Raw genomic sequence first — 24,989 nt, 5'->3', positions numbered from 1 at the left:
GTGACTTTTGCTTCCAAAGCCTCTTTGGCTTCATTTAGCTGATTCTTCAGCTCTTTGGTCTCTTTTTTATATTTTTTTGCTGCCTCCTGGAAAATTGAACATTCTTGTGTCTTCTCTGCCAATTCGTCCTTCAGTTTTCTCAGAGAGGTGCTGAATTCTTTCTGTTTCTCTTCATACTTTTCCAGAGGTACAAGCTTTGACCTGAGGGAACCTTGTAGTGTGTAAAGGTCTTTCAACAGGTTTTTTTCCCTTGTGAAGGTTTCCCACCTTGTCTTGAACTCTGCCATAAGCAGTGTCTCTTCGAGTTCCTTCTGATCTTCCAGGTTTTGACTTAAGACAGCCTGCATTTCTTCTGGCTGTTGAGTCCTTACACACTCCTTTTTCAAAACAGGAATGCTTCCAGCTTCCTTTTGGAATCTAAGTGACCAATCAAGGTTGATTTCCCTTAGCCAATTTCACCCTCGAAGGCTCGGTCCTCTGCCTCTCAATACCAACACTGGTAGCTTTGCTGATTTGCTTCCATAATGGACAGTGACTCTGCTTATGCCTTTTACCTGAATGTCTTCACTCGTATATGTTTTTAGTTTGGCAGCTGTATCTTCTAAACTTAATTGATGTTCACCATTATTCAAATATCTGGAGGTATGTTCCCCAATTACTGTCGTGGAAGCTCCCGTGTCCATTTCCATTCTAACAGGTTTGCCATTTATTTTCACTGTGACAAATATTGATTCTACCTTTCCAACTTTCAGATTAAACAACGAGTAACTATTTGAACTTGTTGTTTCAGGCTCTTCTACATTGTAGATTTCATTGGGCTTCTTCTCTTGTTTATAAGCCTGCTTGAATCTTCTCATGCATTGCCTTATCATATGTCAATTTCTATGACAATAGTAGCATTCGATTTTTTAAACTGCCAATCGCTAAAATACTGATTGTTTCCACCTCTATTAAAATTATTTTTCAATTTCGCTGCTAAGTTATTTTTCTTTATTCTTCAGATAGCAGGGGCTGTTTCCTGCTTCTTGGCAGAGTCTTGCTTTTACTGGCCTCTTTCGGCTGAGGTTTCCTGCCCGATGTGGAGGGCGGCACCATTTTGCACACCCTGTATTATTTTTGAACTTCTTACTGCGCTTTCCATGGCCAGCGCTATCTCTAGTGCCTTCTTGAAATCCAAATTTACTTCGGACAATAATCTTTTCTGAATAGTGTCCTCTTTCACACCGGACACTAAATTATGTCTAAGCATGTCACTTAGAGATGTACAAAACTTACAATGTTCCATTAGCTGCTTCAAATTTGCCAGGTAGTATGCAATTGTCTTACTTGGAGCTCTATTTTGCGAATTAAACCTGAATCTCTGCATCGTAACTGAGGGCTTTGGTTGAAAGTGACCCTTCACGAGGTCTACCAATTCATCAAAATTCTTCCAAACTGGGACATTGGGTGCCATTAAACTTCAGATCAAACTGTAGGTTTTGCTCCCACAAGTACTCAAGAGGATCGCTCACCTCTTCTCTTCCCCCGTAATCTCGTTCGCTTGAAAAAAGAACGTTAGGCATTCTATGTATTGAGACCAATCATCTGTGGCAGGTTCAAAAGGATCAATTCTCGCAAATTGTGGCATTTTGAGAGGGGATAATTTCTTCAATTCTAACGGAGCCTCCTACTTACAATCACTGGGCGAGGTACAGTGCCAATTTCTTTTTAACTTGATTTCTTCTGTTGAGTCCTGTTTTATCTTCATCGCCACTTTGTTGTAGGGTGGCTGAGTTGTACTATTAATGTTAGAGTTGATCTGCAGACACTTCTTGAGGTGGAAACATTAAGTTTATTTATAATACATTCAGCAGCAATTACACGTGGGCTTTCAACTCCAACTCTATCTCTACATCTACATGCTTTTATCCATCACTACATTGACTGCTGAGGTAGCCTGCGCTACCCACCTATGGTTATTACAGATCATGTGATCTTGCCTAACAAGTATTATTCTTAATACTTATTCTTAAAGGTACATTACCACGCAAAATAAAACCATAATTACTACACTTGCTCGTCTTCGAAACTGTTCCATGGGATCTTTTACGTCCACCTGAGAGGCTTTGGTTTAATGCCTCATCCAAAAGATGGCATCTCCGACAGTTCCTCAGTACCACTTTGGAGTGTTAAAAGAAAAATAAGAAGAAACAGTTTGTATTCACATAGCACTTTTCAAGAGCACCAAACATCTCAAAGTGCTTTACAACCAATTAACTACTTTCTGAGGTACTACTGTAGGAAACATGGCAGCCAATATGCACACTGCAAACTCCCACAAACAGCAATGTGGTGATAACCAGATTTTGTGATGTTGATTGTGAGATAACTATTGGCCTGGACACCATGGATAACTTCCCTGCTCTTCTTCAAAACAATGCCAAGGGGTCTTTTATATCCAACTGAGCAGGCAGATGGGGCCTTGTTTTAACGTCTGATCTGAGAGGAGGCACTTACAACAGTGCAGTACTGCCTCAGCTTTGATTTTTGTACTCAGACCCTGGAGTGGGACTTAAACCCAGAACCTTGTGACTCGGAGGTGAGAAAGCTACCAAATGAGCCATCGCTGACACTCATCTAACCTTAATTATGCACTCCTCTCCGAAGTGGGACTTGAAACCATCGCTTTCTGACTCAGAGCTGAAGGTGCTGCCAACTGAGCTGCAGTTAACATATTTCCGATAAACATAAGCTGTCTTTTCCCTTTTAAGTGTTGATCAATTTACTGTGCATTTCTAGCATTAATAATTTTTAGTTCTGAATTCCAGTGTTTGTAGATTTCTTTGTGCCTCATTACCTTTAAGAAATTACTAATCAACTGCACAGAAGAATGAGGAAGTGTTCATGTTGGAGAAAAGAAGCATTAAAAAAGTTTTGTTTTTTCCAACACCCCCCACCTGCACCCACTCTACATTTTTGAAGCAAAGGTCATTTGAGGAATTTACAGTTTGTGAACCATTGACCTCTCTTCACTCGTATCTTTCAACTGTGATCGGCAGGAACCCAGGGGTCAATGGCCAATGATGTCATTACACAAATGTTGCCATCCTGAAAGTGACCTGAGGACCCTCGAGTATCTTTCTGATGGATGGGGTGATACTTACATTTTTGTTTGCTCTTCAGGGTCAGGCTTCTTTAGAACCCAAGATAAAAGCAAAATACTGCGGATGCTGGAAATCTGAAACAAAAATTGCTGGAAAAACTTAGCAGGTCTGACAGCATCTGTGGAGAGGAAGAGAGAAGAGTTCTGATGAAGAGTCTGTATGACTCTTCATCAGAACTCTTCTCTCTTCCTCTCCACTGATGCTGTCAGACCTGCTGAGTTTTTCCAGCAATTTTTGTCTTTGTTTCTTTAGAACCCAGTTGCATATTTCAAAATGATTTCTTTGCTAACAGTTACTCAGGAGGAGTTGCAGCCTAGAACAGCTCCATTTATTGTAATGGACCAGTACTTTGGACTGATCAAAGCACCAGTTCTGAAGCTTCCCGTTGGCTGAGTGTGTGGCAATGTAGAATTCACATGGTGCCTCGAACAAAGGAATATGGTTGTGGTTGTTGGAGGTCAATCCAGGACATCACTGCAGGAATTCCTCAGGGTAGTGTCCTAGGTCCAACCATCTTCAGCTGCTTCACAAATGACCTTCCTTCCATCATAAGGTCAGACTCCTCAGATACTGAAGCAGTCTGTGGCCATATGCAGCAAGATCTAGACAACATTCAGACTTGGGCAGATAACTGGCAAGTTACATTCGTACCACACAAGTGCCAGGCAATGACCATCTCCAACAAGAGAGAATCCAACCATCTCCACTTGACCTTCAATGACATTACCATTGCTGAATCCCCCACTATTGACCAGAAACTGAACTGGACTAGCCAGATAAATACTGTGGCTACAAAGCAGGTCAGAGGCTGGGAATTCTGCAGTGAGTAACTCACCTCCTGACCCCCCAAAGCCTGGCCACCATCTACAAGGCACAAGTCAAGATTGTGATGGAATGATCTTCATTTGCCTGGATGAGTGCAGCTCCAAAAACACTCAAAAAGCTGGACACCATCCAGAAAAATGCAGCCTGCTTGATTGGCATCACATCCACAAACATTCACTCCCTTCACCACCAGCACACAGTGACAGATATGTATACAATCTTCTAAATGCAGTGCAGCAACTCTCTAAGGCTCCTTCAACAGCACCTTCCTAACCTGTGGCCTCTACCACCAAGAAGAACAAGGGCAGCAGACACATGTTAATACCACCCCCTGGAAGCTCCCCCCCCCCCCAAGTCACTCACCATCCTGACTTGGGAATTTATCGCCGTTCCTTCACTGTCGCTGGGTCAAACTTCTGGAACTCCCCCCCCACCTAACAGCACTGTGGGTGTACCTACACCACATGGACTGCAGCGGTTGAAGAAGGCAGCTCACCACCATATTCTCAAGGGCAATTAGGGATGGGCAATAAATGCTGATCTAGCCATCCCATGAAAGAATAATTTCAAAAAAAATCTTTCACATGATACTTCTGGATGAGAAAGGCCATTGATCTCTCTTTGTCTGAAGAAAGGCTTCTGGATATCAGCCCTTAAACTTGTACACAAAACCTCATTTGACACTGCTGCGCAGTACTGTAGTGGGCAAACCCTCCAACCTATGATATAAACATTATTAATCGAGTGCATCTTTATTATCTTGGATGGGCTGCCTTTTTTATTATTATTAGTGCACCAGCCTTGTAGATATATCATGTTGATATTGAGCCTGATGTTAGCTAATTGGCTTGGAAAAAAGGGAACATTCTCAATGTCTGAGTCTGGGAATTTAGGGACATTCCTTTAAAATCACTAGGTGCTGCAGCAATTAATCAATTGTCACACGTGTTGGTCAGTCTGCTGAGGCTTTCGAGTAGCTGTTGATCGTGAAGTCGATATCCCTTCACAATTTATACTTGGGTTTTAACTGTTTGTGGTCTGAATGATGCTGGTATACCTGAATGCCCTTCTGTGAATATCTGAGAGAGAAAAAAAGTAATCAGTGGGTGCTCGTGGGCTGTCCTTGTAGCTGTGTATCTTCCACACATGTCAAGTATTGTTCTCAGGATACTGAATGGATGGTAGCCTACACAAACATTGGATTGTGCAGACATGGTGGGCCGAATGGGCTCCTTCTGCGCAGTAACAGTTCTGTGATTCTGAACCCGATTCACGAGAGATGGGGCAAGGTAACTCTTTCGAGTTATCAACAGATCGCACGTAACTCTTTCGAGTACATTCACAGTTCTTGGTTTCCAGGAGTGGGACATGAACCCACAACCCTCTGATTCAAAGGCGGGGGTGCTATGAACTGAGCCACAGCTGACACCTCGTTATGGGGCAAGGTAGCTGTACAGGATATTGGGAATAGTCTTAACACAGCCTGCCTTGTTAATACATAGAAAGACGGAAGAAGCTTGTTTTTTATATATATATATATGGACCACAGTGTTAAGCCGCTGGCCTTTTGCTTAGAAGGGGATTTTTTTTTTGTAGGTCACACAGGGTTTTGACATCGAGAGAGCTCTGTGATGTGAACTGAAACTATTTAATCAGCTTGGTGTTTGTATTTTGTACTGTTCGCTGTTCATTTGCACCACCGCCTGTCCTCGACGGCACTGACTCTCCTGGAACGGGGCCAGCGTTGTCAGTAACAGCCCAGTTCCAGTGTTTATAAATACACCGAGTGGATAGACCTAATGCCATCACGTTTTCTGTAAAGAGAGGGAATGTCTAAGTGGGTCACCGGCTGAGGGAGGGAGTGAGTTTCCAGACACCGGAGCGTGCGTTTAAAAACCAGTGGAGAGTTCGAGTGAAAAGCTATGGTGAAACTGAGAGAGAGAGAGGAGAAAATATGAGTTACGTTTCTACCGTTCACATACGACTGCAGAAACCCTCCCAGCAACCGGACAACAGGCAGGAGGCAGCAGGCAAGGCTATGTCGCCAGCCAAGCTTGGGACTGGGACTCAGAGACGGGACACTGAATGTGTCCGTGCAGGTTGGAAGCTGTCTCTGTATGTCTGTGTGTTGTGATATATGGATCTTCATGCATTGTATGTGTCTACTGAGATGTCGGAAGGTGTATACACAAGGTGGTAATTCTGTTTTTGTTTTGGATTTCCAGCATCCGCAGTAGTTATTTGTTTTTATCTCTGTGTATATACACAATCATCTACACAACGCAAGTTAGGGAAATTTTGAATACCTTGCTTGTATATTTAACATGATGAATATTTGGGCTACGATAAACCAAAACCCACTTTTGAAATAACCAAAGTTATTTCCAAAGCACACCAAAGAGGAAATTCAATACCAACAATTTACAATTTCAAATAATTAGAAGCAGGAACTGTGAATTAAAAGGAGCTGGCTATATGTGTGTGTATATATATATTCACAAGTCAGACGGCATGTTATTTGTCTGAATACCAATTTAACCTAGTTAGTTTGGAAGTATGTTTGTATGGGGACCACCGTGTTTATGGCTCCTTTCTAAAATTTTCATCAGCTTTGTGCAGCAATTAATTTTATAAATGTGGAGACGTTTTATTTGTATTTAATTCCAATATTTGTTGGACGGAAAGCAGAAAATGCTGGTATCTGAAAAAGGAAAAAAGTTACTTTAAAATGGATGTCCAGACATTGTTTTTTAAATGTGCGACTGCTATTTTTAGGAATAAAGCATCGATTCTCATTTTAGATACATCCTCCCCCCCAAAAAAAAAAATTAAAAGGCAAACAAAAGCCCTATCTGTTCTAATGATAAGGCCTCACATGGAGTGTCTCTCTGGAACTGATCACCCTCCTTCGCATTTCCACCATTTTCTGATTTTACTTCAAATTTCCAGCATTTCCCATTTTTTTTTTAAATTTCCAAATCGTTTTGGATTCTGCATTCTGTGGAGTAAGATGTTTATGTAATGGGGTTTTAAAAGCTGACTTCAGAGTCACTTGAGTATTGTTCAAGGGAAGATTCCTTGACATGGGACTGTTGATGCAGATCAATGACCTGCACCTGGGTCTACAGGTCATAACATCTGAGATGACACAAAACTCAGGAATGTAAGTAAATAGTGAAGAGGATAGTAACAGACTTCAGACTGATAACATGCGCCGTTGTGGGGTGGATGCAATTTGTTGCAGTGGTGTGTGAAGAGATGCAATTCTGTGGAAGATCGAGAGGCAATATGAAATAATTTTAAATGGGTGTAGGAACCAGAAACCTGGCAATGTGTGTACACAAGTGTTGGAAGTTGGCAGGACAAGTTGAGAAGGTTAGGATTAACATTACGGGAATCTGGGCTGTATAAATGGAGGCAAGGGGGGGAGTCCTCTGGAGCCGGCAAAAAGTGGGAATGTGGCGTGGGGGTGATTTAAGTTAGGTGGGATGTGAAATTTAGATTTCGCGACGTGGGTTGAGATGCAGAGATAAAGTCAGTGGCGCGTTTGCGGTGCCAGCCTCTGGCAGGTTTGTACTTTCCATACCATGAATACTCATTTGGCGCAAAACTTTAAAAAATAAAGTCCCGCCTACAAGGCAAAAGCAGCGGCGCATGAGAATTTGGTCGCACCTGCCTCAGGTTTGTTTAAAGGTGGTGTGCGCCAGCCGACTTCGTGTGGTTGTGCCTGAGGCAGTAGTTTTCCTTGTTGTACTTTATGGCACAAGGGAGAGGAGCAGGAGAATAACAAATTGCATGGAGGCTCAGAACCGACAAGGGTGAGTGAGTGGTGAGGGGGATGCAGAGTTTAGTAAGGGCATGGAAGAGGGATGCAAGGGAGGGCAGGATTGAGGGCCTGGAAGAGTGAAGTGGGACGGGTTCTGGCATCTTGGGTTTGGTGGAGACCGTCAATCAGGGTAAGAAAATGAGGCGCCTGAAGGGCGGTGTCAGTACTGTCCACGTGTGGGTCCATCTTGGTGTTGTCTTGCAAAGTCCTTACAGGGCTTTGAGTTCATCATAACCTTCAATTATCCTCACTGAGAGTGATCTCGGACAATGTCCTTTGCAGCGTATAGAAGGGAGGGCCAGCTGAGACTTCAAACTTAGCCATGTCCCACAGAGTGGCCAGTACAACACTGGACTCTAACGTGAACGTTCAATGAAGAGTGAAGAAAAAAACACATTGTCTCTTCCAAAATAAAGGAAATGCCCCTAATTCTCTTGTAATCATCAGTACGTGCCACACGTGAGGCATGCCAGTACATTTAGTTCTCTGACTGAGCTAGTCTAGACAAATAACAATGATGTGCACATGAGTAAAGTGAAACCAATGTAATGTGAATTATCAACAAGTGAAATCTTAAATTTGGGGGGAAAAAAACCCACCCGAGCCACCTTTGTGCTCTCGATAATTCTTATGGAAATGGAGTTGAGCAGGAAAGTTCTGGTTGTGATACGGAGCCTCTCTGTTTAACCAGGAGACTCATTTATAGCCCTCTTGTAGCTGCAGCATTGTCAGCTGATGCTGGGTTTGACCAGTAAAAAGCACCTCCTGCTGCAGAATCTCACGTGTCTCCCGTGCACGCTGCTGGCACTTTAAACTTTAATTGTAATCCACGCGGGAAACGGGAAGAAGCATGAGAGCGGAAGTGGTGCACACTTCCGATTCCGCCATTGGGAATGGCGTGTCACTGACAAAATTCCACCCATGGAATAAAAAAGCAGGGATGTTATGCTGAACCCTTTATAAAACACAGTTAGGCCCCAGCTGGAGTGTTTTGGTCAATTCTGGGAACTGCTTTATTAGAAGGGTGTCAAGGCCTTAACAAGGGTGCACTGGAAATTTACCAGAATGACACCAGGGGTTAAGCGACTTTGGTTACAATGATTGACTAGAGAAGCTGGGGCTGTTCTCCTTGGAGCAGTGAAGATTAAGAGGAGTTTTTACCTGAGGTGAACTGCTGCATTACGTGTGATGATACACTTACAAATGTAAGAAACTTATATAGCACCTTTATAAACTCAGAATGTCCCGAAGTGCATAGAGCCAATGAGGTACTCTTTGAAGTGCAGTCACAGTTGTAATGTAGGAAACACCATATGCAATTTGTGTACAGCAAGCTCCCATAAACAACAATGTGATAATGAACAGAAGTTTTTTGTGATGATGGTTGAGGGATAAACGTTAGCCAGGGCACTGAGGATAACTACCCTGCTCTTTTTCAGAATAGTCTCATGGGAGCTTTTTCACTCACTAGAGAGGGCAGACAGCCAATCACACACACTGAGGCTTGCTGAGAGCCCAGAATTCCATCGCTCTTGTTGAAACACCTGAGCCCCAGAGAAAACATTGTTTGATTGACATCTTAGACTTTCTGATCTCTGCTGTTACTTTCACAATGTTTAGTTAGACAGGGTTAAGTGGTTTCAAGGGCTTGCAGTTTCAATTATGGAAACTTTAAAGGGTCTGGATGGTTGACACTTTTATGGCGCTGTTGCGAAATGACCCTTTTTTAACACTGGAAAGTAATGAACGTCTTTTTAAAGCTTTTTTTTCACACATCCCACTGTCAGTATAGAGTTCAGTGGTTCTACACAGTGTATAGTGGGTGGGTCACGGGTCATGGAAGTGCCATAGCTTGGCATAGGGGAAGAATGGGCCATGGGGGTGGATGGAGTGCCTCACCTTGGTATGGGGGGGGCATGTGAGGCCATGAGAAGTGGGTGGGGGGGGCTTTACCTTGGCACGGGCAGGTGTGATGAGGACCTTTTGAACTCGCCTTTTAAAAGGTTCCTCATGTAGACTAGGGCTTATGACTCCCCTGAGGGGTCATGAACCACGGCTCCTTAAAAACCTGGCCCGACTTCATGAAAATTGCGGAGGAGTAGGAGATGCCTATCTCCGCAATGGAGCTGGCCAGATCAGGAGTGCTGGGTGCGAGCTTTTGACCCAAACCAGCCCACACTCTTTAAAGGCACTCTGAAAATTGGACAGCCAGGAATGGACACGGGAATCCCGGAATTGGGACCCACTCACCATTTTTAAAGGGCTCCCAAGTCATTCCGACTTGGCGAAAGTCCAGCCCGATGTGTCAATTTTTAATATTTATGTAAATTCTTATTTGTGAACATTTAAACCCTTCATTACAATTGTGATTACGTTTCAAATGTAAGTCATTGGCTGGGACATGCTTTGGGAGGTCTGGAGAGTGTAAAAGGTTCTATAAAGAAGCATGTTTCTTCTCCTCTTTCTTTAATTGCTTGACCTGAAAGAAAAAAACATTGGAAAGAGAATTATTAACATTTTTAATGTGACTAAGTTGGTGAGCTTTGAACTTCCAACTTCAAGACTGATGGTAATAGTCTTTGTTGGGTGAAAGTAGCAAGGGGTGTGGAACAAAGGTGAATCAATGGAGTTGTTACAGATTAGCCACAAAAAAAACAGCAACTTGCTTTTATATAATGTGATAAAATCTCTCACGGTGTTTTACAGGAGCATTCTGAAGCAAAATTGGACTCAAACCACATAAGATATTAGGGCAGATAGCCAAAAGCTTAGTCAAAGAGGTAGGTTATAAGGACCGTCTTAAAGGAAGAAAGAGTTGTCAAGAGACAGAGAAGGGAAGGGATTTCCAGAGCCTAGAGCTCAGGCTGCTGAAAGCACAGTCATTAATGGTGGAGCAATTAATTTCGAGGATGCTCACAAGGCCAGGATTAGATGAGCACAGTTATCTTGGAGGGTTGTGTTTTAGGAGGAGAATATAGACATTGGAAGGGGTGAGGCCACAGAAGGATTTAACAACAAGGATGAGAATGATAAAATTTGAGGTATTGCATGACAGGCAACCAGTTTAGGTCAACAAGGACAGGGTGATGGGACAAGAAAATTTGGCACGCATAAGGACATGGGCAGCAGAGCTCTGGCTGACCTCAAGTTTATGGAGAGTAGAATTTGGGAGGCCAGCCAGGACTGCATCGGAATAGTCGAGTCCAGAGGTAATGAGGGCGCAGATGAGAGTTTCAGCAGCAGGTGAGCTGAGGAATGTGCAGAGTCAGGTGATGTTACAGAGGTGGAAATAGACCTTAGTGATGGTGTGCATATGTGGTCGGAAGCTCATTTCAAATGAAATATGACACTGAGGTTGCAAATAATTTGGTATCCTCATAGTTGCCACAGAGAGGGATGGAGTCGGTGGCAAGGGAGTGGAATTTGTAGTGAGGACCGAAGACAATGGCTTCAGTCTTCCCAGTGTTTAGTTGAAGTACTAGATATTAGATGAGCAGTTTGTTCATTTAGCAACTGTGGAGGAGTCCAGAGTGTGGCAATGAGGCAGAGCTGAGTGTTGTCAATGACCATGTGAAAACGAACTGTTTTTGAATGATGCTGCGGAGGGTCAGCATGTAGATGGGAAATAGGAAAATCTAATTGAACACCAAACCCGGCTCAAGGGGCTGAATGGCCCACTCCTGCACCCAAGTCCTTCACCCTATCTTGTTATGAGTAAAGTTAACTTGTGGAAAAAAATATATTTAAAATCTCAAGTGTCCTATTCGGGAAGCACATATAGTCTTTAGCCCCTCCTCTTCCAAAGATAATTACTCCTGGTTAAAGATACCGCTCCACAGGTGCTAGTAGACCCGTAGTAACTCGCCTAAGTACAAATTGTAAATATTACACCACTGTTTAAAAAGGGAAGGAGAATAAACCCCAGTGAACCTTTAAGCGATAATAATCCGGGACAAAATAAATTGGCGTGTGATAAACTGTGGTTAATAAATGAAAGTCAGCACAGATTTATTAAAGTCAAATCATGTTTGAGTAACTTGATTGAGTTCTTTGAACTAACGAAAAGAGTTGAAGAGGGTAATGCAGTTGATGCGCATATGGATTTTCAAATGGTGTTTGACAAAGTATTACGTAATAGACTGGTTTGCAAAAGTGAAACCCATGGGTTGAAAGAGGCAGTGGCAGAGTCAATATAAAATTGGTTAAGGGACAGAAAACAGATAGTGGTGAACAGTTGTTTTCAGACTCGAGGGAAGTGTACAGTGGTATTCCTCAGCAGTCAGTATGAGTACCATTGTACTTTTTGATATGTATTAATCTAGAATTTTGAGTACAGTAAACAATGAGGAAAGAATAGACTTCGGGAGGACAAAGGCCGATTGCTGAAATGGGTGAACAAATGGCAGAGGCAATTTAAGGCAGAGAGGTGGGAAGAATGAAGAGGGTAGTATAAAGTGAGTGATACAATTTTAAAGGGGATGCAGGAACAGAGAGATCCGGGAGCTCATGTACACAAATGGTTGAAGGTTGCAGGACTAATGCCATACATTGGTTGGTTTGCTGGGTGTTTTTGCTCTGGCAAGCATGTGACCTCTCGTGATGGCCTTACCATCAAAAGGACAGATCAAACCAGAATTTAAGTACTTCCTTCCTCCCTTCCCCAAACAGGGAGGGAGGGAAAATCTACAGAGGTTACAACAAGCCAGTGCTGCACATTCACAGAGAGAAGTTGAGGCCTGGGAGCGTAGGCTGTTAACTCACCCTCTCGTTGTTGAGATGATCACTTGGAGAAGGAAACATGACAGAAGCAGGAAACCAGTGCGCAAAAACAAAGGGAAACTGTTAAAGTTGAGCTGTTGCAACCGAAGAGCCAATGCTAGAGTTCCTGATTCTCTGACCCCACTTTAATTCTGTGGTGCTTGCTGCAAACTTTTTTTTTAAAAAAAAAAGGTGTTTTGAGTAACTCATTTTTGCACATTTACCAACATATTTGCAGACAGTGTGGTTTTTGCAACAGTTCACTGAAACTTCTGACCAATCAGATTAAACGTTACAATATTGCCACTGTAAATTTGGCTCAATAAGGAACTGAAGGTACAATTTCAGAATCAAAGTGGTGATTACCAAAGGGGAATTGAAAAGCATCAGAGACTGATGAACAGCCGTTGCAATTTAAAATACATGGTTAATTAAGAGGTCAATCTTCACACAAAAATAAACAAAATCAACTATGAGTTTTGATGTTTATGGAATATACACTTGCATTGGATATACAATTTCAGTCATTTGGGGGAGGCGATGGCACAGTGGTATTGTCGCTGGACTAGTCATCCAGAGACCCAGGGTAATGCTCTGGGGACCTGGGTTCAAATCTCACTGTGGCAGATGGAGGAATTTGAATTCAATAAAAAAAAAATCTGGAACTAATGATGACTATGAAACCATTGTTGATTGTTTTAAAAATCCAACTGGTTCACTAATGTGCCTAAGGGAAGGAAATCTGCCCTCCTTACCTGGTCTGGCCTACATGTAACTCCTGACCCACAGGAATGTGGTTATCTCTTAAATGCCCTCTGAACAAGGGGGCAATTAGGGATGGGTAATAAACACTGGCCAGCGACGCCCACGTCCCATGAATGAATCCAAAAAAAAAATTGCAGAATTTTTTACTTGTAGGAAGTACAGAAAAGACTTTAATTGTTGGTCTTAGTTCCATTCACTATAAATTTGGTTGCTGTGGCAATAATAGTAGTGGACAGTTTGAATTTAATTGATTAGGACAAATCTTGCTGTCAATAACTGGGCACTCAGTGAACTTGGAGAGTTCAGTTTTTAAAGCACCTACTATGGTTAAAGGCAGTGATAGAGTCTCCATTAGTTTGACTGTGAACAACACCATCTCAGTGAGGTGAGCATAGTTTGAAGTAGCCTTTCCTGCTTTCACTGAACAAGCAGAGATCAAATGGATATTCCTCACCGAGGATTATATGAGAAATTCCTTATTAAATCCAACACAAACTCAAAGCATTCCCCCCCCCCCCACCCCCTTCTGAAATAGACAGGCAAGAAAATAGGAAATTTAATTTATCAGAAATTATACTGAAGCAACTGGAATTTGAAGCTTGCTCTCTCTACCATGACCAGCCAGAACTGAATGCACGCGATCACCAGTAGATCAGCAAGGAGCCAATGTCAGACCAGTAGAGTTTGGACAATACCTCATTCTTTCTACAAGACGTACCATATCCAGAGTGGCCTAGTGTGTTCGAGCAGCTCCACAGTTTAACAGGGATTGACGCTATGTGATCATCAAGGATTGTTTCTTTCCCCACCTTTTTCTTATTAGTTTTAAAATGATGGGCCATGAGCAACATAACTTTGTAAATCTTTGAGTGAGGTCAGACCTTGTGAAATGGTGTCTTCTTGAGTAACATTTCCAAGTTGGTGGAAGATCTGTCATAATCACTTCATTCGATTTACTTTCTTGTAACTCGCTTCCCAATATGTGATAGAAACAAAAAATGCTAGAGGCAGGTCTCAACATCTGAAGAGGGGAAAGAGAGCTCTAACCTTCTGCATCTAGATCCTTCACCCTGGCCAGTGGGGATTATGGGGACCAAGCAGCATCATGGCTGAATGGGATATCTAGCATTTTCCTATCATCTGTTAAGGTATATCATCCTCTTAGTCTACACCCAAAATGTTAAATGGCATTTCCCTTTCAGATGCTGACTGACTTATTGTGTATTTCCAGCATTCTGTTTGCAGATTTTCATAATTTTCAATTCATTTTTCTCTTCCCCAATTCAAATTCTCTTTCATCTTTTTAGTGCCTTTTGTTTTTGTATTAGGACTATCCATCTTTTAATGAATTTGGAGTAAATTAACAAGTATGTTGGAAATTTCTGGATCTTCCCCATCTTTAGTGTGGGGGTGAGGGGGGTGGGTGTGCGCGGGAAAGATGCATTTCAGCAAAACATCTTTAAGTTTCTTCTTTCTTTGGATTTGTTTGAATTTGAGATAAAAGGAGATTTTTTTTGAGTGTATCAATGTTTAAGTATTCTTCACCTTGTATATTCGTTGTTGTTGTGGTGAAATGTCTTTCATTCCACTGACAGGCCTGCATGTTAAGCTGGCAGAGCTGCTATAAGTTCTCAGTCAAGCTTAGTCCAGTCAATCTGTTCATTTTCTTTGGGTGCTTATTCATGTGTGTAAGTTACATCCACACGTTGTTGCTTTATGATCTGTTAGCTTTAGAGAGGGGGGCGGTATAAGTAAACACTGGTGTGTCACTTGGCCACTGGTGTGAAAGCGCCAGTGAGACTTTTTGTCTCGTCAATTTTTATTTTTCACTCTCCTTTCCTCAACATACTGATTCCCCTCGAGGCTGTGCCTCAGCGACCACTGACAGCTCTTACCTCTGAGTCAGAAGGTGCTGGGGTCACCTCAGACACTGGGGCCACCTCAGACACTGGGGCCCATAACCTAGGATGATTCTTCAGTGCTGTACTGATGGAGTGCTGACATTGTCGGAGATTTTAGCTGAGACATTAAACTGAGGCCTTGTCTACCTGCTCAAGATGGAAGCAAAAGATCATGTGGTTTACAGTTCTCTTGGTAGAAAAAGTAAAATACTGCGGATGCTGGAGATCTGAAATGAAAACAAAAAGTGCTGGAAGTACTCAGCAGGCCATGAACAACATAACTTTGTAAATCTGTGGCAGCATCTATGGAGAGGAAACAGAGTTAACAGGCTGGATTTTTTTTTTAGAGTTGGGAAGACTCTGTGGACCTTTAAAAATGGCAGCCTGAGGCCCTATTCCTGAATTCCTGGCCCTATTCCTGGCAGCCCAATTTTTGTCAGCACAGGATAAGGATACTTGTTGGCGTAGGTTGCCAGCCTGCACTCTGCATACCTGACCTGGCTGGCTTCAATGTGGGGATAGGCATCTCCTAGCCCTGTGCAATTTCAGTGAAATCTGGCCAGCTTTTCAATCTGTCATGGTTCGTGGCTCCTTAAGAGGTGTCGTGAACCATAGTTTGGATGAGGGAAACTTTTGAAAGGTTAGTTCAAAAGATCTTGCCCAAGCCCCCCAATGCCAACCTATGCCCTTCCACCCACCCCAATGGCCACTTATGCCTCCATGCCAACCTATGGCACTACTTTTACCCAGTATACACTCTGTACAGAACCAATGCCATGAGTAAAAAAATTCATTCATTACTTTCTACGAAAAACTCCTTTTACTACAGTCCTATGAAAGTGTCAATCAACCAGACCTTTAAAGTTTCAATAACAGAAGCTACAAGCATTTGACAGCTCTATCTTGCATAAAGCAACGTTGATCAGTTGAGAAATAGATTTAAGACAGAAAGCCCAAGTCTCATAATGCATTCTTGGCTGAGAGCCCAGACATCCAGTAGTCTGTTGAAACAGCTGCACCCAAGGGAAAACATTGCTCGATTGACAGATTTCTGTCTTCGACCTATTTCTGAATTGTTCAATGTTTATTTATATAAGATAAAGGTGTCAAGTGATTGTAGTTTCTGCTATTCATACTTTAACGATCTGGTTGACTGACATGTTTGTAGGGCTGTAGCAAAAGGAGCTTTTTGAAAGAAAGTTATGAATTACTGTTTTAATGACATTGTTGGTTTGGGTTCTGTAAAAGTACATATTGAGTGAATGGGCATTGAAGTGCTATAGATTGCATGGAGCATATGAGGGGTCATTGGGTGTGGGCAGAGGGGCATGAGTCGGCATGGAGAATGCGTTGGAAGTGTGTGGGAGGTGAGGAGGGTGAGGGCTCGAGGGCTTTTTTTATTCTAATGATTTTATTATAACTGGGGTTGGGGGGTGGTGGTGGAGTGAGTGGGGGTTGTTGGGGAATGGCGGTGGGGGAAGCCCCAGAGCACCGAGGTTGGTTTTTTAACCAGCCCACCTTGGTGCCTGACAGCTCCTGTGACAGCCTCCGCACTGTATCCAAGGACAGTGGAGCAAAATCCACTTAGCACCTGCCCATTTGGAACAAAAACCCTGACTTTGCAGGCATTCTCTCCCGAGCAGACAAGCCAAGCCAGGAGCTTTCCTGACTCCCTCTACCTGCCTCTAAGATGGAAGTCCAGCTCAATGCTTCAGAACAAGATGACCTTTCATCAGAACTCTGAAAGGCCATTGAGACATTACACGTTAACTCTGCTAAGAACATAAGAAATAGGAACAGAAATAGAAATAGGACCATTCGGCCCCTCGAGCCTGCTCCGCCATTCAATAAGATCATGGCTGATCATCTTGTGTTTCGATTTCCATCCTTCCATAAACCCCTGATAACCTTTGATGCCATTGCCTAACAAGAATCTATCTACCTCTGCCTTAAAAACATTCAATGGCCCCGCCTCCACCACCACCTGAGGCATAGAATTCCAAAGTCGCACAACCCTCTGAGAGGAAAACATTTCTCCTCGTCTCTGCCCTAAAGGGGCGACCCCTAATTTTAAAACCGTGCCCCCTAGCTCTGGACTCACCCACAAGAAGAAACATCTTTTCCACGTCCACCTTGTCAAGGCCGTTCAGGATCTTGTATACTTCAATCAAATCACCCCTCACTCTTCTAAACGCCAGTGGAAACAAGCCTAGTCTGTCCAACCTTTCCTCATAAGACAACCCACTCATTCCAGGTATCAATCTAGTAAACCTCCTCTGAACCGCCTCCAATGCATTTACATCCTTCCTTAATTAAGGAGACCAAAACTGAACATAGTATTAGAGGTGCGGTCTCACCAATGCCCTGTAATAAAGGATAGCATTCCATTAGCTGGCTTCATTAAAGAAAAGTACTGTGGATGCTGGAAATCTGAAACTAAAACAGAAAATGCTGGAAAAACTCAGCAGGTCTAGCATCATCTGTGGAGAAACAGTTAATGCTTTGAGTCCGTGTGACCCACCTACAGAGCTGAGGAGAAGTGGAAATGTGATAAAATTTATACTGTTTAAGTGGAGTGGAGCAGGTTATAGTCCAGGCGATAGTCACTGGCCTTCCACCCAGCTTCACATGTTCCACCCCACCTTAATGCTGCTAGACCTGCTGAGTTTTTCCAGCATTTTCTGTTTTTGTTTCAGCCTTCTTAATTACTTGCTTTACTTGCTGTACTTGCATACTAACTTTTTGTAACCCGTGCTCGAACACCTAGATCCCTCTGCACCTCAGAATTATGCAGCCGTTCTCCATTTAAATAATGTTATGCTCTTTTGATCTTCCTGCCAAAGTGAACAACTTCACACTTTCCCCACATTAAACTCCATTTGCCAGATCCTTGCCCACTCAGTCTATGTCCATCTGCAACCTCCTCATGACCTCTTCACAACATACTTTCCTACCTATCTTTGTGTCATCTGCAAATTTAGCTACCATGTCTTCGCTCCCCTCATCTGAGTCATTGATGTAAATTGTAAAAAATTGAGGCCCCAGTACAGACCCCTGTGGGACTCCACTCGTCACATCCTGCCAATCTGAAAAAGACCCATTTATGCATAGTCTCTGCTTTCTGCCAGCCAGCTAATCTTCTATCCATACTGATATGTTACCCACTAAACCATGCACTTTTATTTTCTGTAATAACTTTTGATGTGGCTCCTTATCAAATGCCTTTTGGAAATCCAAATACAGCACGTCTACAGGTTCCCCTTTATCCACTGCGTATGTTACTTCTTCAAAAAACTCCAATAAATTGGTTAAACATGATTTTCCTTTCACAAAACCGTGCTGACTCTTAAATTGCCACCTCTACCCAAGCTTGATCCCTCACCCCTCTTGTTTAGTTTGAAGCCCTCTCTACTTCCCTAGTTATGCGATTTGCAAGGAAACTCGTCCCAGCATGGTTCAGGTGTAAACCATCCCAACGGTACAGCCCCCACTTTCCCCAGTACTGGTGCCAGTGCCCCACAAACTGGAACCCGCTTCTCCCACACCAGCCTTTGAGCCACATATTCTTCTCTCTAATCTTATTTGCCCTATGCCAATTTGCACATGGCTCGGGTAATAATCCAGAGATTATTACCTTTGAGGTTCTGCTTCTTAATTTGGTACCTAGCTCCTCATACTGACTTTTTCCTAGTTCTAACTATGTCATTGGTGCCTACATGGACCATGACAACTGGATCTTCCCCTTTCCACTGCAAGTTCCTCTCCAGCCCTGGCACCAGGCAGGCAACATAGCTATCTAGACTCTCGCTCTTTGCTGCAGAGAACTGTGTCAATCCCCCTCACTATATTTTCCCCATACTACCACCACATTCCTTTTTGCTCCCCTCACTTGAACAGCTTCCTGTACCACAGTGCCATGGCCAGTCAGCACATCCACCTTGCAGACCATGCTTTCATCACACAATTTGTCTCTCCACAAATGCTGCCTGAGCTGCTGTTTCCAGCAGTTTTGTTTTTATTTCTGAGTTCCTCTGGTGTCCTGGGGAACATTTATCCTTCATATAAACTTTACCTACGCTCAAAGTGAAATTTTGCTGATTTCAAGCTGTAGGTGCATGTTCTTTTTATTAATGGATTTTCTCTTTTCGACAAAGAATTTACTTTATTCATAAAATCCCAAAGATATATTACAGTATAATGCAAATGTAACAGCTCACAGTGTAATCTGGGTAAATTCAGTAAATTCACTGAATGATGCCACACTCCCTTTACATTCGCAGATTCTATTGACATTTACACTAAAGCTTCTCTGATAGATACAACTTTGCTTATGTACATTCTCCCTTCTTGGTTTCTTAGAGAAAAAGAGAAAGGAAAGAGGGTTCTTTAGCCCCTCCCTTAGCTCTGGGCATTTTGGGGACTTGCCAAATTTTCCAAGCTATCAAACTAGTTAAAGTGCCTTTTTGTGCGTCTGAGGCACCCGATTGCCAGCTTTGCCTACCACCCACTGAATGAAGCCATTCTACACTGTTTGGGTGTTGTAAAGAAACTACTTCATCTGAATGACACGCAATGCTTAAAACTGTACACAACAACCCCATTGTTTAATTTTTAACCTGCTGGATTACTGCTACAACAATTTTCATTCCATTTCTTCTGAGTTTGGGAATTAAACCTTGAAAGAATGATTTACATTTATAGCATGCTTTTAATGAAGCAAATCATCCAAAATGCTTCATAGCAGCATAATCAGGCAATCTTCAATGTAAAATACCGACAATGAGAAATGCGGGTAAAACTGTCACTATATTGCCACACCTTCTGATACAAACAGTCTCGATTCTTCTCAAAAACTCATGTCAGCTAGCTAAAGGAAAGGTGTGGTTATCAGTAGAAAATGTTTTTTGGTATTAGTAAACAGGATCAAAAGACCAGCTAAATATATCAACAGATACAAAAAAAATTAGCTGCTGATTGTCTGAAACCTGATAGTCTTGCAGATTCTCTCAGACTTACTCAAGTACTCTCTGAGAGAGGGCCCACAGAGTTCAGGGATCCAAGTCTGAAAACCTCTCCTGTGAGATCTTGCTTGTTTACTGCAGTGTTTTTTTTTGGGAAATTTGAGAGTAATGAGTTATGTTCACTGTAGATTCTGTGCCTGAAGGTTTTTGGAATATTGTAGTCTAGACATTTCCTGCTTGTTTGGTGACAGCCACTTATCTCTTTAAATAATTGTTCCTTTAGTAACTTTACGACTCCAGTACTCGTATTGGTGTCACTTGGAAAGAGAACATTTTATTTACACACCACACAAAGTTCTCAAAGGTGCTGGTTACTTTGGCAATTCACTGTGAAACTTAACTTTTTTGAAGGTCATGTGTGTGAATGGAGCATTTAAAATCCCGTCATTCAAAATGGGCTTTTATTTTAAATAATGCGTTTTGCCAATTTGAAGTTAAAACGTTTGCTTAATTGCTCTAAACGAAAAGGTAAATATGGTTATGAACATGCCAGTTAGAAGCAAAGGTGGGCCACGTGGCCCCTCGAGCCTGCTAGAATACACAGCAGGTCAGTCCGTAAAGATAACATTTGATGTGTGTACCTTTTCACCTGATGAAATGTGCAGACGCAAAGAATTGTAAATTGTAACGAAAACAGAAAGTTTTGGAAACATTCAGCCAATCACGCAGCATCTAAGCCGAGAGAAAAAGAATTAATGTTTCAAGAATTAATGTTTCAAGTCAATGACCTTACATCAGAACTGGAAAATGTTACAGATGAAGGGGTTGCAGGAAGAGAGAGACTTGAGGGTGTATGTGCATAAATCTTTGAAGGAGTTAAGCGAGTGTGAAAAGACTATGTATTTTTTTAAGAAGCACATTGAGATACTTGGGTTTATTAATAGAGGCACAGGGTAAGTTATGCTACCGTCACTGGCTGGTTCTCAGTTTATAATGATAGCACCATGTTTTACAAAGGATATCAAAGCCTTAGGGTGCAAAAGAAATTTACTGGAATGGTAGGTACCAGGACTGAGGTAAGTCCGTTGTGTGGAGAGAATGAAGAGGCTGGGGTTGCTCTCCTTATAGGAGTGAAGGTTAGGAGGAGGTTTGATGGAGCTTTTCAAAACCATGATTAGTTTTGATAAGAATAAATAAGGAGAAACTGTTGGCAGTGAAAGGGTTGGTTAAACAGAAGACACAGATTTAATACGATTGGCAAAAGAACCAGAGGTGACAATAGGGAACTTTCTAATGATAGGTCATTGATCTGAAATGTTAACTCTGTTTCTATCTCCTCAGGTATTTAAAGCATCTCTGCTTTTTTTTTGTACCATCAAGAAACATTGTTTTGTACAAAGTGAGTTGTGATCTGGAATGCAAAGCTAAAAAAATATAAACAGCGTGTAACTATGATCCGTCTGGATTGCATTGCCTGAAAGGATATTGAAGCAGATTCAACGATGTCTTCCAAAGGGAATTGGATAAATATTTGAATAGGAAAGAAATTGTAGGCCTATGGAGGGAGTAAATGTATTTGGATAGCTCTACCTGAGCTGGCATAGGGATGATGGGCCAAATGATCTCCTTCTGGCTTTTAAGTGAATGGTATGTTTTCTTAAAAGTTTGTTCATACGACACTGATCCAATAAATGTGAATGAAAATGAGGAAACAGATATTACTGGAAACAAGGCCGTTCTGTGTATTACAAGAACATGTTTCTCTTACTTTTGAGATGTTGGAAGGGACATGGCATTAGATTTTTCTCACCATTGAATACGCTCTTCCCTTTGAAAATTCCAGCAAGTTGGATTTAAGAGAAGATAAAAAGTGTAGAAAGCTCGGGAAGTGAAATGCTCCACTGAACACTCCCTTCTGCTGTGCTGCAGTTCTGCATTTCCTCAATATGCTTGTTTGTGGTTTAGGAACTTTCTTGCTCGCATTTCCTTGTTTGGTTCTGTTGGGGTGTTTTTCTTCTGGCTGGTCATCCAGTTATTATCAATATTTGCACGCCTTCTTGCAATGGAAGCTTATCTGTAAATATTGTGTCCTCTAGTTCCGTGAGCTGATTCTTCTTGTTGCATTTTTAAAATTAATGAATGTTGACATTGCAGACATTGAGTATTCTGAGCAGCACTGCAGGTAGAGACATGCTAACCCTTTTATCAGTTCATCTGTGTTATGTGTGCTAGAATTGTGTCTTTAATAAACTGCTCTATTTGGGATGAGGGGCTTAGCTTACAAAGAAAGGTTGAACGGATTGGGCCGATACCCATTGGAGTTTAGAAGAATGAGAGGTGATTGTATTGAAACAGATGATCCTGAGAGGATTTGATAGGGTGGATACTGAGACTATGTTACTTGTGGGAGAGACTGGAACAGGGGACACAGTTTAACAATAAGAGGTTGTAGTAATTATAGTTTTGATAAACGTAGGACTGCAGCTTTAAGAATAATCCTTTTTTGTAAGATCACATGATCTGTAAATCAAAGGGTTAGCAGCATGGGGAACCTCTAGGAGAAAGTCTTTTTTTAATTATAGACTTAGATGCACATATGTAGCTGCTGCTGCCGTCTTGTAAATAAAGTTCAATGTTTCCACCAAAGTTGCCTGGAAAATCAGCTCTATAACAGAGGTCTACCATTTAAAATGAAGATGAGAATTTCTTTTCTCTCATTAATATGTGGAATTTTCTTCTCCAGAGAGCAATGGAGCTGGGTCATTGAATTTATTCAAGGCAGAGTTAAACAGATTTTTGATAGACAAGAGAGTCATGGGTCATGGGGCAGACAGGAAAGTGGAGTTGAGGTCGCAACCAGATCAGCCATGATCTTATTGAATGGCGGAGCTGGCTTAAAGGGTTGAATAGCCTACTCCTGTTCCTAAGTCCTGTGTTCCTATGAACGCTCTTCCCCTCCCTTTTTAAGGAACTCAACTCCTGATATTTTATCCATAGTCTGTCATTCTACCTTGCTTGCAAGAGTGTTAATGTTCCAGTTTCTTCTTGTTTTCCTTGCTCATAGATTGTAGCATTGCTGCATTTTGTTCCATTTGGTCACTGCACTTATGGTGCAAATTGTGCCAGGGTCAAGTCCTGGCCTGGCACTGAATTATGCATCTCTAGAGGAGTGAGTTTGCATTACTCCAGATTCACTCTGACACCTGGTTTACATCATTCCAGATTAGCATCAGTACAAAGCTGGTAGCACTTTGCAGGAAACTGTGGCATAGTGGTAATGTCACTGGACTAGTAACCCAGATCGAGGCCCAGGCTAATGCTCTGGGGACATGGGTTCAAATACCACCATGACTACTGGGGAAATTTGAATTCAATTAATAAATGTGGAATATAAAGCTAGACTCAATAATAGTGACCATGATGGCTATTGTTCCATGTGGTGGCTATAATGGTTTCTTCTTGACTCCTCTAGAATCAAAGGAAATGACATCAAGGGTCATGTGATCCAGATGTCACATGACTATGGAAAGCTACTGTACACAACATGCACAGTGTACAAAGACAAAGGCATTTCTCCAAATAGCTATCATTGGTTGTTGTAAAAACCCAACTGGTTTGCTAATGTCCTTTTTAAGGAAAGGTAATCTGCTGCCCTTACCTGGTCTGGCCTAGCTGTGACTGGAGGCCCACAGTAATGTGCTTAACTCTTAATTGCCCTCTGCAATGGCCTAACAAGCCAATCAGCTCAAGGGCAATTAGGGATGGGCAACAAATTCTGGCCTTGCCAGTGGTGCTCATGTCCCATGAACAGGCAAAGAAAGGAAACTTCACACTATAGGGTCGCTGACCCGCACAGATTGCCAAAGAGTCTCCTGAAATGGAAAACTCAGGACAAATGATCTCCTGTGTGCTGCTGCTACCGACTCAGGAGAAACATTCTCCTGCGTCCTGGTACCTGCCCACACACTTTGGACTGTCAATTTCCAAGGAAACAGCTCATGCATTCAATGCAAAGCACAAAAATGTGACTAGTTTCTATAATAACCGACAATTCTTCCTCTTTTTCTCTTGCTCCCTGGTTTTTTTTACCAATGCGTGTCCTCTGGTTACTGACTTTGGACCCTGCAGAAGCCCTGCCCCATGACTCCATGGGAATTGCCCAGGAAGCTTGAACTTCTCATGGGCAATTCCCCAGGGCTCTCCATAATAGTCTGTGACTGAAGCTCGACAACGTACAGGACAAAGCAGCCCGCTTGACTGACATCCCATCCACAAACATTCACTCCCTCCACCATCAACACACAGTAGCAGCAGTGTGTACCATCTACAAGGTGCACTGCAGGAACTGACCAAGCTTCCTTAGACTGCACCTTCCAAACCCGTGACTGCTACCATCTAGAAGGACAAGGGCAGCAGACATATGGGAACACCGTTACCTGCAAATTCCCCTCCAATTTACTTGGCATCCTGAGTTGGAACTATATCACTGTTCCTTCATTGTCACTGGCCAAATCCTGGAACTCACTCCCTCACAGCACTGTGGGTGTACCTACACCACATGGACTGCAGTGGTTCAAGAAGGCAGCTCACCACCACCTTCTCAAGGGAAATTAGGGACGGGCAATAAATGCTGGCCTTGCTAGCGATGGCCACATCCCATGAACAAATTTTTTAAAAAATTACCCTATCTCTTTTGACTTGGTGTCAATTTTGTTTTGCTATATAGTGCCCCTGAAGTGCCTCGGCCTTTTATTGTGTTAAAAACACTATACAATGAAAGTTATTGTAGTACAAGTGTATCTGACATAGC

General features: G+C 42.4%; 1 protein-coding gene across 2 annotated transcripts in view; it reads left to right on the top strand.

Annotated features, from left to right (window-relative positions):
• Positions 1-5,852: 5,852 nt before the first annotated feature.
• Positions 5,853-24,989, top strand: part of LOC144668052 (myosin light chain kinase, smooth muscle-like) — a 69,954-nt gene continuing 50,817 nt past the window's right edge. The window contains exon 1 of one of the 2 annotated variants that reach the window (XM_078529805.1): positions 5,853-6,067. In XM_078529805.1, the coding sequence (XP_078385931.1) occupies positions 5,923-6,067 (145 nt within the window). In that variant the 5' untranslated portion in view covers positions 5,853-5,922. Of the gene's footprint in view, positions 6,084-24,989 lie in introns of both variants that reach the window. The other variant, XM_078529806.1, reaches the window with a different exon arrangement.

Source organism: Cetorhinus maximus, chromosome 25 (genome assembly GCF_964194155.1).
Source record: "Cetorhinus maximus chromosome 25, sCetMax3.hap1.1, whole genome shotgun sequence".
Taxonomy (NCBI): domain Eukaryota; kingdom Metazoa; phylum Chordata; class Chondrichthyes; order Lamniformes; family Cetorhinidae; genus Cetorhinus; species Cetorhinus maximus.
This window is presented reverse-complemented; position numbering and strand designations above follow the sequence as displayed.